The sequence below is a fragment of the Urocampus carinirostris genome, chromosome 7 (genome assembly GCF_059441175.1).
Source record: "Urocampus carinirostris isolate Australia breed hairy pipefish chromosome 7, RoL_Ucar_1.0, whole genome shotgun sequence".
In the NCBI taxonomy this organism is placed as follows: Eukaryota; Metazoa; Chordata; class Actinopteri; order Syngnathiformes; family Syngnathidae; genus Urocampus; species Urocampus carinirostris.
The window spans coordinates 27,188,780-27,206,378 of record NC_142355.1 but is presented as its reverse complement, the minus strand read 5'-3'; the positions used below and the strand labels follow the sequence as shown (position 1 = coordinate 27,206,378).

Here is a 17,599-nt window from a genome sequence, read left to right as displayed (position 1 = left end):
AAGATTTCTTAAGCTTTCCAGAAGTTCCAAACAGCAACATAAAGAGTGCCACACCTCCATTCTTACCGCTAAAGGTGAAAAAATGTTCAGAAAAATTTGAATACAGTAGACCCCCGGGATATGATATTAATCTGTTCTGAGGTGGGGACTGCAAGGTGAGATTACTGAATAGAGAGGGATAGAAACATATGGTAAGTAGCTACGGTACCCCAGATAAAAAGATTATATTATCAAAATAATAAACAGTAAATACGATTCATATGTAAAATACGTGCATCTGATCAGATTACATTCTATTTATATAATTATTACATTATGGTATTTTTTGACGATCGCTAATTTGGTTGCATGCTTATCATGTTTTTACTTTTCCATTTAGCATCACCTCAAGCTTTGGACCAATATCAATAAATTCAGTTCAAAAATACAGATATGTACTGCTATTTTACCAAGTCTTTACAAAGCACACACGATGGAGCGAAGAGAGAAAAAAGATTGTGGGAGGTAGCATTGTATTTTCCTAATGCCGTGGCGCAAACACATAGCAGGCCAACATTTTCTATGACGTCGAAAAAGAGCAAACAGGCATCTTAAAGATATAAATTATTGGGCACGTGAAATCCTTTGATGTAGATGTGGGGTAGAGGTAAGATCTTGGGCCGAGGCCTGAACCTGACACAGGAGCGAAATTTGAGCTTACGATGTCAATCATTAAGTCGGTCCTGCCGGAATTCTCTCTCGACATTTTTTATTTATCTTCCCCTTAATGGAGGATCTGCACAGCATGCAAGTAATTGTTTGGATAAAGAACATGCCAACCGAACTAGTAATTTAACTCTCTTTTAAATTACTTAATCCCAAAAAATATTCATCCTCGGTGTTGGGCTGAAAGACGCGCCGCTTCCTCCCCCCTCCACCTCCCTCATGTCAGACGTCATTTCCGCTTCTTGCCAATAGCTTACAATCTTTACAAAAATTCTTTATGCTTTTCGGTCAAATATTTCACCATTTGCCCCTTTTAATCTGCAGAATATGATTTTGTTTTCGGTGCCAATTTGTTCAGTTTCACTCTTGTTTACTGCACGTCACCGTAATGCGCACTCCGGCGCCAAAACGGCCCAGGCACTTGCAGTGCACCCTTGATTTTAGGGACTCGGCCCCAAGTAAACCCCAAGCTGCTTAGTTCAGCCGAAAAGCACAGTTCGCATGGCCGAAGTAAAGCTTCGTGTTTACTTTGGCGGTGAATTAAAGCTTCAGATTTATTTCGGGCTCAGTTTTCAAATCAAGGTAATCCATCGGGTTTGGGCAGGTTCGGGTTTATAGACCCTTGACTCGGGTCGGGCTGAATTTTTCAGGCCCGATCTTACCTCTAATGTGGGGCTAATATCACAACTAAAGGGCAAAAAAACATTATATTCCACATCATAACCCGAAAACACCATATGCCGTATTCTGGGGGTCTAATGTATATGAACCTTTGCAAAGTGATAAATAAACCTCTCAAGTTTCAGGCGTAAAACCGTTACCTCCTCTAGCTGGCAGGCCTTGATGACGGAGGTGTATCGGTACTCATCATAGGTGAGGCCGAAGAGGATGTTGTCGCGGATTGTGCCCGGCATAATCCAGGAGGTCTGCGAGGAGAAGGAAACGCGCCCGCTGTGCCGGATTTTACCCTCGGACGGCATCAGCTCACCCAGGATCATCATGAGAAGTGAACTCTGTATGGAAAAAAAACATCGCTTATTGGTCCTCAAATTTTGGAACAAGAACATGTGCTAATCATTGCATTATCATCAATATTCATATAAAACAGATGGTAGATTGTTTCCAGAAAGAAGCCCACCTTCCCGGATCCAGTAGATCCGGCTACCGCCAACATCTTTCCCTTCTCCACGTTGAGGCTGATGTTTTTCAGCACGGGTGTCACGTAGAGGTTGGTAAAAAAGAGGCCGCCGTTGGGATGACCGCTGGCTTTATTCTCTTGCTTGATTTTCTCAAAGAGTTCCACGATGCCCTACAGACATAAAACACGTTACTTCCGTACACTAGCCCAAAAGAAAATCCCAATAGATAGATAGATAGATAGATAGATAGATAGATAGATAGATAGATAGATACTTTATTCATCCCCGAAGGGAAATTCACATTTCCAGCAGCATCCCTGAGCTGAGAACAATACAATAATAAAGCAAAAAGAATACAATATACAAATACCCAGTGGGACGTGCAAATGCCCACTGTAGCGTGTTATATAGAATATCTAAATAGTGCTACACAGAATACATATTGCAATAAGATTCGGTAATATGCAATGTAGGTGGTGTGGTTTACTGTGGGCTTTTACTCTGCCGGGTAGAGTTAAAGAGCCTCATGGCATGAGGAAGAAAAGATCTCTTCAGTCTGTCCGAAGTACAATACAGTGACAGCAGTCTGTCGCTGAAACTGCTCTTCTGTCTTGAGATAATGCTGTTTAGTGGATGCGATGGATTGTCCATGATTGACCGCAGCTTTTCCAGTGCCCGTCTCTCAGCTTCTGTTGTTAGGCTGTCCAGCTCTTTGCCCACAACAGAGCTCGCTTTCCTAGCCAGTTTTTTGAGACGAGAGGCATCCTTCTTCTTGACGCTGCCTCCCCAACACGCTGTCGCATGGAAGAGGGCGCTTGCCACAACTGTCTCATAATAACATTATTCTCATTGTCTCATCACTAGTGATGTTAAGCAGAATTACTGGTGTATGTACATGTGATTGAATTTCTGTGAGTGATTGTAATGTAGTTACTTCCATTTTTTCTGGATTATTTGATACATTTTCAATGCTTCACAGTATTTTCGAAACCTTTGAATACTTTTTAATGCTTTTTAGTAGTGTTTAGTTGTTTCAGCAGTTTTCAGTGCTTTCAGCTCTTTTGAATACTTTTCATTGCTGTGAGAAATTGTCACAACTTTGCTTTGCTGTTTTCAACGTGCACGGCCTTCTATGTTGTTCAGAAAACAAACAATTTTTTTAGCAAACCTAACACCCTAACTATGACAATAACAAAGTAATCATAACCCTTTAACCCACAGGTGTATTACCTCGTCCCAGGAAGCAGATACATTGATGAGTTCTAATTCAGTGGTGGTTAGGTTGTATTCCAGGACGCGGTACTCCTCCTTCATCAAGAAATCCTTGACAGGATTAGAAAAACGAGACTGCTATGAAGCTACAATTCTATATCTTTGTCAAATTAGGGATCACTGACGAAAGTGAGCCCACCTCACCTCAATCTTGCTGACCAGCGCCAGCGTGTCGTACCACATCTGGATGGAGCCGGGCAGCTGGCGAGTGAGAGTCATGCGCAGTACCATGCAGTAGGAGGCGGTGGTGAATATACGACGCAGTATGATGCCTTTGCCCAGCGCGTGTGGCACAATGGCGGACACGATCACGAGGATGGCCGAGAAAAAATAGGCGGCGCTGTAGAAGTAGCGCAGGGAGCCTATTTTCCTTGTCAGTGTCACCTCATCCCTGATCAGAGAGAGGACCAATACCCATTTCTGTTAGCTGAATAGTAGAAACTGTTAATTATAAAGGAAATCATATATCATATACTGCACACGCATTAATTACCAAAGTAAACTCAAGTGGTGAATGCTGTGAGGAGTAAACAAACTAAATCTTTGTTTTGCTCTCTTACTGCCTAATGTTCTTGATGATGGTCTCCATCACCTCCTCCCATCCGTACGCTTTCACTGAATGGATGTTTTCCACAATCTCTGAAGTAAGCGCCAGGCGGCGGTTGATCATTCCTGCTCGCTTTACTCTAGGAAGTAAGTACATTTTCAAAAAAATACATTTTCCATACATGGCTTGCCAAATTTTAAAATATTCTTGACATGACCTTTTGAAATTAAAACAATTTTACTAAATAACACGCAATTATGTCATATGGGTCTTCATTTTTAAGAAATATGTACATACTCTTCTATAAAACCAATTACTTAAATAAGTTATGATCAATAAATATTTCATCCTTTTTGAATTAAAGAACATGAAACTTTTCTTTTATATTCGTTTTCACAATTCTACTCATTTTAAGTATTATTTTTCTATGTTTTCTATAAAATAAATACTTAAAAAGTCCATTTTTGTATTTTACTATATTTTATTTTGTTTTTACTTTTCAAAGTCATTTCACTAGAAATTACTATCTTTTTTCTATTTTAACTCCAACAATTAAAAAAATAATAATGTTTCTTACTTATTTTATATTAACTCCAGGTAAAATGGTTTATTACTTTTTTAAATTAGGAAAAACAACTTTTTAAACAATATTAAGCAAAAACATATAAAAAGGTTTTCATTGTTTTCTCTAGTTTGAAAATACCTTACAGTATAAAATAATTCAAAAATAAGTAGCACAAACATTCTAGAGAAACAAGTTGAAATATTGGTAGATAAAAAAAAACAATAATTCAAATGAGTAAAATTATCATCTGGCGATTTCTATTGAAATAAATTGAAAATGTGAAAAATAAATAAAGGCAAAATTATAAGAAAGATTCTTATAACGAGAAAATAATCTTACCTTTCTGTTTTTAGGGGAAAAAAAGTGTAAAGACAATAAAAATAAGTAAAGCTGTTCATGTAAATAAAGCCAATAATAATAAATTATTATCACCTGCATTATTGATTAATGCATTTATTCATTTTGGGAACGTGTGTGATGTCAAAGTTTGTCTCTGACGCATGGATTGGTGGGCAGTTGACAGAAAAATATTTCATTAGGTGTACACTAATGAAAAAAGGTTAAAAAGAGATTATCTATATAAATAAAAATATGGTGAACATGTTCAAATTCTAATCACTCTTAGGGAATTCTTTCAAGGGCTATAAAAACAGGACGAAATAAAAACGTGATTCAAGCGATGTTGTAGGGTTTTTTCAAATGTTTTTATCCTACCGGTGAGGTCCCATCTTCTGAGCAAGGCAGGCCTGGACAATGCCGAGTAGCGTGAGAGCTGCCAGGGCGCAAAAGCCGTTTACTTCGATCAGTTCCCAGATCAAGCCCACGCACAGGATGCACTGCAGGGGTGTGATCCACACAAAGTGTGCCAGGCCCAGACTCTATGAATGCACAGGAGAGAAGCATAGTGAGATCTCACCCAACAAGGTTAGGAAGGTTATTTCAAAAATGTAATCTAATACAGTTACTAGTTTTCTGTTGAAAAAATGTAATCAGTAACGTAATCTGAATACTATAATATTAAAGTAATCCAACTGGATTATTATTATTTTGGATTACTCCAATACTAAATATGCTAATAAAAGACAAAATAAACAATAGAATTTAAATAATGAAATTTTGTTTGAAAAAATTAACAATTTAAGCCTGAAAAAAATTGGAGGAAAATAAGGTTAGGTAGTTTGCTTGTAGTCCTACAAAAAGTGCTAAAATTGTAACCTTGTAGCATAGTTTATTAGGCAAAAGTAAAACTTTCTTTTTCAAATGGCAGTCAAGTAATACTCTGATTCAGTTTACTAGCATAACATTATGAACCAATTTGTTTTAAACACACAAAATGTTTTTTACTTGTTGTAAGTGAGGATGCCAAATCTCTTGAAAGTATTCAAATTTACTAGTAAATCATTCTAACAAAATAACAATACAGTGATCAAATAGTAGATTTTAACAACAATTAACTGCAAAATACAAAAAGAAGATAATCAATCAAATGTTAAGTTCCTATCTGTGTTTTTCAGTAAATTTAAGTGATTTTCGGTACTTTTTAAAAAAAACCTTTGAGGTTTTCAGTAATTATTTGTGCTTTCAGTATTTTTGAATACTTTGAGTACTTCTTTATACTAAATGTCCCGAAATGCATCACTAGCGAGCAACTTCTATGCCTAGTGCCCAATGCGCGCAGCCTCACAAAACTGCAGGCATGCACCAATTAAACAGAGGGAGTGCTAAATTGAAGGAGTAATAAAACACAGACAAAAAGAGAAGTGCCTTTTCTCAGAACACAGTCTGAAAAACATTGGTTGGTGGAGAGGGTTGGGTAGGGTTACTTTAACTGGATTACTTTCAATTACTTTTGGATTACTCCAATACCAAATATGCTAATAAAAGACAAAGGAAACTAAATATGAATAAAATGACTACATTTTGTGCAGGCTTGGGGAGTAACGGAATACATGGAACGGCAAAAATGATGTTGGCAAGCTGTTTGGATTTATTTTCATTTTGTTTCTGTCGCATTTTATGTTAGTTTTGCCTGGAGATCAAAGAGACCACAGTCAGGAGGGAAAGCTTACCACGTGTTGTGAGTCATAATTTTATTCATATTGAGTTTCTTTTGTCTTTTATTAGCATATTTGGTATTGGAGTAATCCAAAAGTAATTGAAAGTAATCCAGTTAAAGTAACCCTACCCAACCCTGTTGGTGGATAAGGTGCCGTCTGTAAGTTCCGCGCAACAGATGCGGCTGGCGCATATCGTATGTAAACCCAATCTATCTCTGTATATCTCATATCACTGATTGATATTGTTACACAGTTCGTGAATTTGTAATCCTGCGAAGTAATCCCTCTTTTAGCTAAACGTACCTGTATTTTGATTACGTCTTATTTTCTATAACTGTACCAAAATACAATTACATTTTTTTGTATCCTAATTACGTGACATGTATTCCGTGACTCCCCAAACCTGTCCAGCAAGGTGGTAGAATACCTGCTTTAACTTAACATACTTAAGCATGAGGTTCGATTATTCTTTTTTTTTAATGAATGGATTATTTTATACAGTGTTCATGGAAATACCCCGATCTTGGATAAATTTGTGTTGTGTAAAATAGTTTAATGAAAGACCATGGTTGGGTAAACTACACCCCGCAGGCCACATATGACCAGTCAAGCTTTTTATTCTGGTGCACAGTACAAAATGTTTTTAAAATGTACTACAAGTAACACTAAACTTCTTCCTAGAAGTCCAAGTGCAGTATTGGTGTGAAAATATATAAACTCTTCCACAGCAGCATGACCAGGTTCATGACCTCTCACCTCCCTCCATGTGTGCCCCCCTTTAACCACATACCGTACACTGATCCCTTGAACAACCATATTGAATGCAGGCGCTAATTGTCTGTAAGCGAGTTTCAGATCGCTTCTACATTCAACGCCTAGCCGAGACATCTTTGACTTCAGTCCCGCAACTGTGTTGTTGCATCATTGGCAGATGCAGGCTTTCGCTTCTGATACATAATAACTTATGGTTTATTATCAAACTTCGACTAACCTGACCCTACCTTGGTTATAACAATTGTATCTAGTTTTAACCTCAACTCCTCAATATGATAAAAAGAAGGCTGTATTTCCACTGTACTCACCTCATCAAGCTTGTTGAGGTGAGCCGACATCAGGCTCACCAGCTGGCTAGTGCTAATTTTATCCAAGACTCGACTAGAGAGTTTCAGGGTCTAAACAAGATAAAAAGAAAAAGGTTAAAGCTTGAGTCACCATCTTTTTTGAAGGTGAGATATACTTTTTGGTGAGTTGCGTTAAGGGCTAACTTTTTGATATGCGATTCTAAAATAAAAATGTATGGTGTTTTTACTGTGGTATACAGTGCCATGAAAATCTATTTGCCCCATTCTTGAATTCTGTGTTTTTTTTTGCAACTGTATTGCTCATAAATGTTTTAGGTCATCAAACCAATTTTAATATCACACAGAGACAACCCCACGAAATAAGAAAATTGCGTTTTAAATTGTTGATTCCATTTCTTGAGGCACAATAAATATGCAATAACTGTAACTCTGTACAGTTGATTCAAATCATCCATTCAACAGATATATCTAAGTCAGGGGTCGGGAACCTATGGCTCGCGAGCCATATATGGCTCTTTCTACGAGTATCTGTGGCTCAGAGACAGATTTGATTGCATGCAAAATTTCTCCATCTTGTCCAAAACTTGATTCGTCTATCCTGTTAAGCTACACGCAAAGCCAAACCGAAACTTACTGTCAAATGATTACTTCGCAGTATATATATGGCACGTTTTTCACTACAATTTACAGTCAAGGTGTCACACAAAAAATGGGGTAAAAAACTCGTTTTAGCTGTACAACGCTAAAGAATCCTTTATATAAAAGTTCACTATGTAATCTGTGTTCAGTGTTCAGATACCTTATGATGAATCCACAGAACTGTAAATACGCCAAAACACCGGAAGAGAACTTAGTCATTTGATTGGGTGAGTGGGAGGGATGGGTGGAGCTATGCAAAAAGTACAAGCACTCCTTCCCATCTCTCGCCAAAGGTAAGCACATAAGGCTCCCTATTCTCAGAATGTTGTGACGTTTTTACAAAATAAATGCTTGCATCTGGTTTTGAAACCAATATGTATGATAAAAAAGGGTCAAAAGGAGTTTAACCGATCTTGAGTCATTGCAAGAAAGAGACAAGTTTAAAGTGGTATGTTTGTTGATTTTGGGACAGGGGCTCTGGCATTATTCTCTTTTCATCATTTTTATCAAATCATCAAAAATAAATGTGCTGAAGACTAAGCTTTTGTCTGGGGCGCGGGTTTAGCAATTTAGTAAATTTGTCTCATAATATATGGTGTGGCTCTTTCCCAAAATAAAATTAATATTTTTTGCTTTTATAGCTCTTTGAGTCAAAAAGGTTCCCGACCCCTGATCTAAGTTTTGAGCAATTTTTTTTTGTCAACTTGCAGTTCCAAATGTTTTTTGTATCGTATTGAAGTAAACACACCACCCTCACCTTTTTATAGATGAGGCTAAAGAGGGCAATGCGGATCTGCATGCCCAGGTGATGAAGGCCATAGATGGCCGGCTGCAAGAGCAGGAAACGTGCTGTGAAGAGAAGGCAGAGGCCGAGTGCCAAAAAGTAGCCCTGGCTGCGCTCTGGTGCGTGGAAAGGGTCGAAAGATGCGATGATGCGGCCCAGGAGCTGCGGTTGCACCGTCTTGGAAGCCTCCTGCCGCAAGATGATCAGTTGTTGCCATGAGAAAAATGGATCGAGCAAGAGATGCCTTTTATTTTTTTTCTAAAGCATTGTTTTCCAACTAAAGATTGCCGTGAATTATTTTTCATGAGTGTTCTGCAGGAAAGAGGTTTAAATATATTGGAAGCTAGAGCTGTTGTTGGTAGGAATGAGTGAAGAGGTGTTGTAAAACGATACTGGGATGTTTAGGCGCGTTCTAAGGGATGGGCAGGGCACCTGTATGATGCAGCAGGGGTAAACCAGTGAAAGCTTTTGGGTGGGTGGGTAGGTGGGTAGGTGGGTAGGAGGGTAGGTGGGTAGGTAGGTAGGTAAGTAGGTAGGTAGGTAGATTTTAGGGGAGGCAATATGCTGAACACAATTACTCAATAGTAACAAGTGTAATCCTTGGTGATAAAAAAACAGACTCAGAGAAATACAATACCATTGTTGTCAAATCAAAACACTGATATCATCTTTATATTTTTTTTGTATTCCCACGCTCTGGATTTTGTTAGCATGAGTAGAAGATATTTTCTTTTCTTTTTTATAACCGCAACCCCTAACCTCTGTTGGCATATTAATCCCTTAACATTGGCTCAGCATTAGAAAAGAGGGAGCAGAATAGGTTTCGCTAGGCTTAAAGTAAATAATGAACGAATGAATGAATAAACAAATTAAAAATAAAATTAAAAAAACATGTACATATTGGGAAGAAGGCTCACCCCGAGGTATAAGAGGATCCCGTACAAGGCAAAAGGGCAGAAGAAGCATCGTGCCAGTGCTCGCACCAGACTGGGCTTTTTTTTGGCCGAGACCTCTCGATCCCATTCTCTGCAAAATGATAAGTGTTTCATAGTCGTTCATCAACATTTATATGTTTTTCCAAAGGGGTGGTCTGATGTCAATGTGATTGACAGCTGTGACTCACAGCAGTTCCTGTAAGTCTGCTTAATGTATACATCATGGGTCACTAGCCTTTTCAAGCTGAGATCTAATTTGTTTGTAACCGATTAGCAAAGAGCTTCCAGTTTGAGATCCTTTTCTAAAATAACAACTTATTATGTAATTACTATGTTCTTAAATGCTTTTATTCTTTTATTACAAGGTTGCCATTTTCAGAAATAGGGTAGAACAAGTTCAGTCAAACACTAACACATCTGACTTGTGGCACTGACGGATTTACATATAGAAACTATAAGCTCATTATCAAAAGAATTTGAAAGAAATGTTTTGATCATGTCAATGATTTCTCATGACAGTTTAAAATCAAATTTCCCAGAAAATGACAATAACCTATCACTGGTGAGCTGCTTTGTTATTATGTTATTATGTTTTAAGGGCACCATGTTGGTGAACACAGATATTCATGCTTTATGTTCTCGAAGAAAGCTTCAGAAATCAGTTTGAATCGATGCTGAATATGTTCAAATGCAGAAAACGGACTTAAGCAAAATCACAAGTATTTTGTTTTTGGTAAATGGTTTCATACAACAGAAATTGTCCAATGCCCAAAAAAAACCATCACTCATTAAACCTTCACAATTTAGTACAACTTGAAATAATTATTTTAGAAGTAGGTGTGTTGTCCTTGTTACAACACACTTGTAATAACAGAGGGAGATCGAGAGGGGAAAAAATTTCAAAGAAGCATCTTTGTTCTCCGGGGCTCATTTGGAAGCAGACCGACATGCTGAGTGACAGCATAAAAAGACGACAGAAGGACATCAGTGTGCACAGCAAGTGCGATTACAGGAAGAAGGACAAAAGTGTTTGGGCAGATTTACACTGCCAGGAAGAGGGATGACCTAAAGTGTAACAATGGGGGAGTTGGGAACTCAACAAACCAAACGAGTCCCAGAATTTGAAGTTTTAAGGATGGACTTTGTTGTGTTGTTCAGTGTAATGGGCCCGTCGCATCTCTTTCACTTTCGTTCTCCAAGTATGTTAAAAGTGAAACGTAATTTCTTCTTTTTGATCAACAAGTTTGTTTCATTAAATAAGTCCCTCAAACACTTGATGCTTTTTCACTTATTAATATGATTTATACATAAACCTTGGATGAAAGCTTTTATTGCTTTTGCTATTGTATTTTTCTCTTGAAGTAAGTTTTATTCTCATTGTGTATGCATGACATTCATACTCAAAATTGTTGACGATCATTTAACAACAAGTTAGCGCATTGTCACATTTTTTCAGGCTTTTCAGACTAAAACAGTACGTTTTGAATTTAAACACAATCAACCATCTACTCCTGTCTTCAAAACAAAAGTTCAAATAAACATTAGACTGCATGAATTGAACTCAAACAAGAAATACTATTGTATTTTCCTCCTACTTTTGACACCATGTCATGTTAGTACAGTAGACCCCATGTTTTCACATTATGATTCTGGAATGTATGTATTTTTCCCCCTTTATATGGCATTTTCCCTACCATACCACATCAAAAACAAATTATTTAGCATGCCCAAAGACTTTAAAGAAATCAAACTTTGCAATTTCGTTAAAGAAACTACATGTATCGTGACACTCGCTACAGAATATGGCTGTAACCAATCGACGATCGGGACAATCATTAAGACTACGGGGACTATTAAAGCGAAAAAGTATTCTATGCGTATCCTCACAAGTAGAAGTTTTTGATTAGTCTTTATTTTAATCCGTTATCTACTCCCCTTTGCATCTACTAACAAGTGAATTTCCCTTCGGGGATGAATAAAGTATCTATCTATCTATCTATCTATCTATCTATCTATCTATACTCCACTGTACCAGCTCAAGTCTTATCAAACAAAGGTCAAATACAATTTCCTTAACATGTATATGTATTCATTGTGTTATCTAATCATACACACATATACAGACGCTCCCTTACTTACAATCATTCGACTTACGAAAAAGGGTAGATACGAACATTTTTTTAGGGATGTCGAAAAATATCCATATATTGCTGTTAGTTAGATTTTGTATTGGGTGCACCTTTTTCGGGTACACGACAGTACTGTAGTGCTTCTTTCCGCCGCTACCGGTGTGTGGCGCTGTGAGAGGTCACCCAGAATCCACCCCGAAGAGGAAATCCGCTTCCTCTTCGTGGTTCGTGTGTAAACATTCTATACTGTATTTCCAGCGCGCAAAGAACTTTGACAGTTTTATCACTTAATATCTCGTACATCCATTCAATATGGTTGGTGTAAAGTGTAAAGTGTAAAGAAGAGGCGAGCTGTTTCTTTTGAAATGAAAGTGGAATAAGAAAGCTTGTTGCTGTTGAGAAAATGGTTGGATTGCTTTCTTTTTTGGCCACTTTTTACCATGGAGAAGCACCTCTTGAAGCGCATCTCCCAAAAGTAAGTTAAACTTATTTTATTTATCTTTATTTTATGATATGTTTATTTTTTTAGTAGAAAATAATACAGGTTACTTATACAAGCCTTAAACATACATATATAAACCTTAAACATACATTCCATACAAAATATAGCACTGAAGCAACTAACGAACAAATTCAACTTACGAACGATGGTCCGGAACCTTCTCGTTCGTAAGTAAGGCAGCGTCTGTACAGTATTACACATAAGTAATATGTCCAACCTACTATTTTGTTGTTTTAATGTTTTTATCTGGGGCACCAGGGCTTTCCCCTTCTACATAGCATTTTGACTTTGCAATCCCCCACTTAAGAAGGAATTATTATCGTATCCCAAGGTTCTAATGTATTTCTTTCAATTGTTTTCAACACCATTTAACAACAAACTACACATTCCTGTGTCCGGTCAGTCTTTTCAAATAAAGTTTTTAGCAGATTCCATCAGAGAATTCATATTTTGAAAATGTGTAACGATGTACTAAAAAGATGGAAGATTTAATTACTCTAGCACAGCAGCAAAAATGCATTCAAACTTCTCAAACTAATTCTCATAAAAAAAACATTTTGACAAAAAATAACATATTTAGATAGATAGATGTGCACGTTGTTTTCAACATGAATGCTATTTTTACCCAAATTCTTTATATTGTCAGTTTGATTTTTTTATTCTGCCATAGAAAACAATATATGCTCACAGATAAAGAGCAAGGAAGAACAGTTTCAAGAAGAAACAAATCTCCATGACAAACAGGATTGTTCACAGTCTGTGTTTTTAGTCCTTCCAGAAAAGAAGCTAGCGCTGCAAAGAAATTGCACATTTTCTTGACTTTTCATTTCCTGCGCGTCCAACGACTTTGTCCCTGCCTTGCAGCTCTTTCATCAAGTGTTTTTTGGGGGGGACCTGTGAAGTGATGTGCAGCTTCTAATAGAAGATAAAGTTCACGTTCCCAGAAGCCTTTTTTTACTGTGTTGGCGGCTCAAAATAATGAAGCCAATCACTCACCGGTGTGCTACTTTTCTTCTTTTTTTTCTTAAAGGTCGGCTCTTTAAACACTTGCTGGCACTGCCCGCTGGATGTGTAAGGGAGTCGAGGACACAGTGTGCTTCGATTATGCAACCGACCTTCTCCAGAATGTTCAAAGTCATACCTTTGCTTTGGTGTGGATGTGAGATGATTGCTTTGCAACAAATTTGTCTTCATGCTGAGCTGTCATATTTTACTGTAATACATTTGGCTTTTATTTCAAACTTTTATGTTTAATTTCTCTAGTTGTTTCTTCAAAATGTTCAGTCTTCCCTCATGTGAGCAGCCTCCCTTCTGGTGGGTGTGGTTACCTAGCTGATAGGAACATGGCTTTAAAATTCTTCCTGCTAACATTTGCCACAATCTGTAACAGTATGGATGAGCCTTCCTCGGGTCCCTTTCCTCACATGGTTACTTTGTGCCTTATCAAAACTGTTCACAGTATATGTATTATTATTTATTTTACTTTCTGTGTATTTGTTTGTCTTGTTGTTGGTCACCCCTCTAGAGAGATATGACCAGGGTAGATAAATAGATATATATTTAATTTTTATATTAACTTTTGTGTGAGTGTCTGTCTATTTGTCGTTTGGGTTGTTTGAAAGGGAAAAGGAGGGTTTTATTTTCTTATTGCAGATTAAATGTTCTTGTAGAGCACTACAGTTGCAGTTTGTCAGAAAAGTGCTATACAAATACATCTATACAAATACACTTTGATTTGATTTTAATTATGCTTTTTTTTCCAATACTGTGCCTTACCATAACAATTGACCAAAACATTTATGTTCCGAAAAAAACCTTAATAGAAAAAATCCTTCAAGTTATATATATATTTTTATCATTATCTTTATACTTATTATACAATAAAACATCTGCAATGTATTGAACTCAAAGAACTAAATCTTTCCTTTTCAATTTTTCAACAAGTAATATTTTACTGTACATTCATCGTAGATATATAAACATTACGTTACGCTACCGGTTTGATGTGCATTACCTGTTGTAATTGGTAAAAGTGGGGTTAAACTATTTGCCTTGTTTAAGGTCACTTAGTTATTAACATATATAAATAATAAGCTCATTTTAAAAATTGGAAGTATTGCTCATGTATTTAAGGATACTGATAATGTCATTGATTTCTAATGCTAGTTATAAATCAAATATCATAGAAAACAACAATGACCCATCAAATGTGATCTATTTCAGAACCAGTCCATGATTGATTTAGACTACCGGTACTTAGCCAAACAAAATACTGAAAACAAGATGAGACTGTGAAAAGGGAATCATATTAAAGCAGGAGATAATTGACTGTTAATCTGAAGCATATTAAAATATTTTTAATGTTTCTAAATGTTATTAATAGTACTACATTTTATTTAAAAGGTATTTCTTATAAACAGTTTCCCCCAAAACTAGCTTCATTTAGGAAAATGAAATTTTGTTTTATTACGAGTAAATAACATCAAGATGTTTGTAGGGGCTTACTTGAATAAAAAAAGATTAAATGTAAATTGTACAACAAATATCCACAAATCCCCCAAAATATGTTTGTTTGGCACACACAGCTTCAGTTTATCTTCAGGCACGTCCAAATGCCAACCCTTATTTGAAGTGGATGCTTGCAGGTAAGCCACCGTGCCACTGTAAACAACTGAATAAAGGTCGCACGAGAGGCAAAAGAGACAAATTGAATTCCAAAGCACCTTGGATTTAAATATAATAAATCGATTGGAAAAAAAAAACATTAAAATAAAATTACTTTTTCGTCCAAAATCAGATTTCAAGCTTCAAACTGGCTCAAACCTTTCAAGCCGCTCTGAGAGGTTGCCAGCGAGGTCGTACGAAGGCGCTTTGTAAACGTCAGTGAGGTCCAACTTTTTCTTGAAGCCCTTCCTGAGGAGCGGAGACGTCCACCTGAAATGAAAACAAAATGGTGATTTATGTTGTTGAATAATTTTCTCTAAATTATGAATGTTTGTGGGCAGCACGGTGGCACAGTGGTTAGCGCTTGTGCGGCACAGTTCATGTCTCGGGAACCTGTCGTGGGTTCAAATCCAGCTCCAGACTTCCTGTGCAGAGTTTGTATGTTCTCCCCGTGCTTGCGTGGGTTTCCTCCGGGCACTCCGGTTTCCTCCCACGTTCCAAAAAACATGCATTTCAGGTGAATTGGCCGGTCTAAATTGTCCCTAGGTGTGAATGAGCGAATGAGCTGTCTGTCCCTGTGTGCCTTGCGACTGGCTGGCAACCAGTTCAGGGTGTCCCCTGCCCACTGCCCGGAGATGGCTGGGATGGGCTCCAGCCCCCCGCGACCCTAATGAGGATAAGCGGTACGGCTAATGAGATGAGATGAATGTTTGTTGACAGGTCACATTGATCAACTGAAGAAGGTAGCAAGATTATGGAAGCTAAGAGCAACTTTCTGTTACAATTAAGCACCTCTAACTACAACTTCTTTTTACTATTACCATTGATATGCATTTTTGAAAGATGCACTTATTATGTTATTACCAGGTTACTACTATGTAATTATTAGAAGTAGAGTTACCATAGGCTCGCTTATTTCATTAACCACTAAAACGTATGCCTTGAATAAAGGCGGAAAATGATTTACATATATAAATTACAGGCTATTTCTGATAAGGATTTTGGAAAAATGATGGTGTCTTTCTCTGATCATGAAACTGATCATGTCAGTGATTGCCAATTAGAAATCAAATTTCCAAGAAAATCGCAATGACCCATCACTAGTGAGCTATTTTCAGAACCAGGTTAGTGACCGATGAAAATTCAAAATATAATGGGAAATCTTGTGTATCTTGTATACGTTTGGACACTATTATTGGGGTCAAAATGTAAAAACGTTTCAAGAGGACAAGATAAATGCATACAATTTTGCACCAATTAGGAGTGTCCTGCCAGAAATTGTACTTAAAATCAAGAGTGTAGGTTCGGTCTTGGCATTGGTGGGCACATGGCGTGATAACATTATATTAGTGGGGACAAAACAAGGATTTCTCAATATTGTTGGGGACACGTCCCCTCAAAACTACGCGCTTTATTAAACTACAATCACAATGCATCAATAGCTATTTTACTTCATTGAGATGGTTGGCTGTGGGATGAAAGATTGCCGAACAGGGGTACTGAAATGATGAACCACGATTAAGATATTTAGAATGTTGTTAAAAGATAATGGCGAACCTTTTACCACACATTGTTTGCCATTAGAAAATAGTCTTATGTGGAAAAGAACTGCACACGTTTATCTACAGCCGCCGCAGTAGATATAATAAATTCCAGACTACAAGCCCCGACTTTATTCTTACAATTTAAAGCATTAAATAAGGTGCGGATTGTTATTTTTTTTTCACAGGGCAGATTTGTCACAATGGTGTAGACAGTGACTTTTGACACACGCCTGGCCCTTTCTGCAGACCTTGCAGAGTGTCCCCAGCCAGCGCCAAGCAGCTGGATTAGAACTGGTGTGGACCAGGGAATCAGATTGTTTATATAACACAAAGCATCACAGTTTCTGCCAAGAGCTCTGAATGTCAAAACGAAGAAACTCAATGAAGTGCTGGTAAACGGCGCAAGTAACTATGGCTACCGTAGGAAATGCCTTGTCTTTTAATTAATAAGGCACATGAATAAATGCACCAGATTCTCACCGTCCCTATAGAGTTAGATCATAGTCTCTGCAAAATCAACGGGGAATTGTCTTAGAAAGTAACACATTGTGTCGAGATTAAGACTCTTCTTTATGGACTTTGTCTGCAGCATTTAGATATACTCATGAGTGCAACAAAAATCATTATACATAAATGCTAGGAATCTTTTTAACAAGTAGGTATGCTCATTTAATATTTTAGGGTGGCAGCAGTTGATTAACTATCGAGTTTAATTTTCCTAATATGACGTCGTATTTTTCAGCCTGATATGGAAAAACTCTAAAAACAATAGTTGCATTTCAAAGTATTTTTTTAAATCACCAATTAACTAGTTTTGATACCACATAATGAGTTTGCCAAAAAAATCTCTAATTAGTAAATTAATAATGAAAACATTTTCCCATTGATGGTGGCCTTACCATTTACAGATTTCTCATGCTATAATAGCCTTACCAACATCTGATTAATTTGTCAGAAAAAATACTGGATTTCAAAATTATATCTCATGCGATTATGGCCTTACAGTACATCATAAAGGCTATTATTGTTTACTAA

At 37.2% G+C, this 17,599-nt stretch overlaps 1 protein-coding gene across 1 annotated transcript in view; it reads right to left on the bottom strand.

Annotated features, from left to right (window-relative positions):
• The window catches only part of cftr (CF transmembrane conductance regulator), a 45,036-nt gene that overhangs the window by 26,503 nt on the left and 934 nt on the right, over positions 1 to 17,599 (bottom strand). Inside the window, exons 2-11 of the mRNA XM_088340411.1 lie at positions 15,180 to 15,290; positions 9,708 to 9,816; positions 8,764 to 8,979; positions 7,368 to 7,457; positions 4,943 to 5,106; positions 3,677 to 3,802; positions 3,261 to 3,507; positions 3,075 to 3,167; positions 1,844 to 2,014; positions 1,527 to 1,718 (exon numbers count right to left, since the gene is read on the bottom strand). Coding sequence (XP_088196537.1) covers positions 1,527 to 1,718; positions 1,844 to 2,014; positions 3,075 to 3,167; positions 3,261 to 3,507; positions 3,677 to 3,802; positions 4,943 to 5,106; positions 7,368 to 7,457; positions 8,764 to 8,979; positions 9,708 to 9,816; positions 15,180 to 15,290 — 1,519 coding nt within the window. The remainder of the gene's footprint in view (positions 1 to 1,526; positions 1,719 to 1,843; positions 2,015 to 3,074; positions 3,168 to 3,260; positions 3,508 to 3,676; positions 3,803 to 4,942; positions 5,107 to 7,367; positions 7,458 to 8,763; positions 8,980 to 9,707; positions 9,817 to 15,179; positions 15,291 to 17,599) is intronic.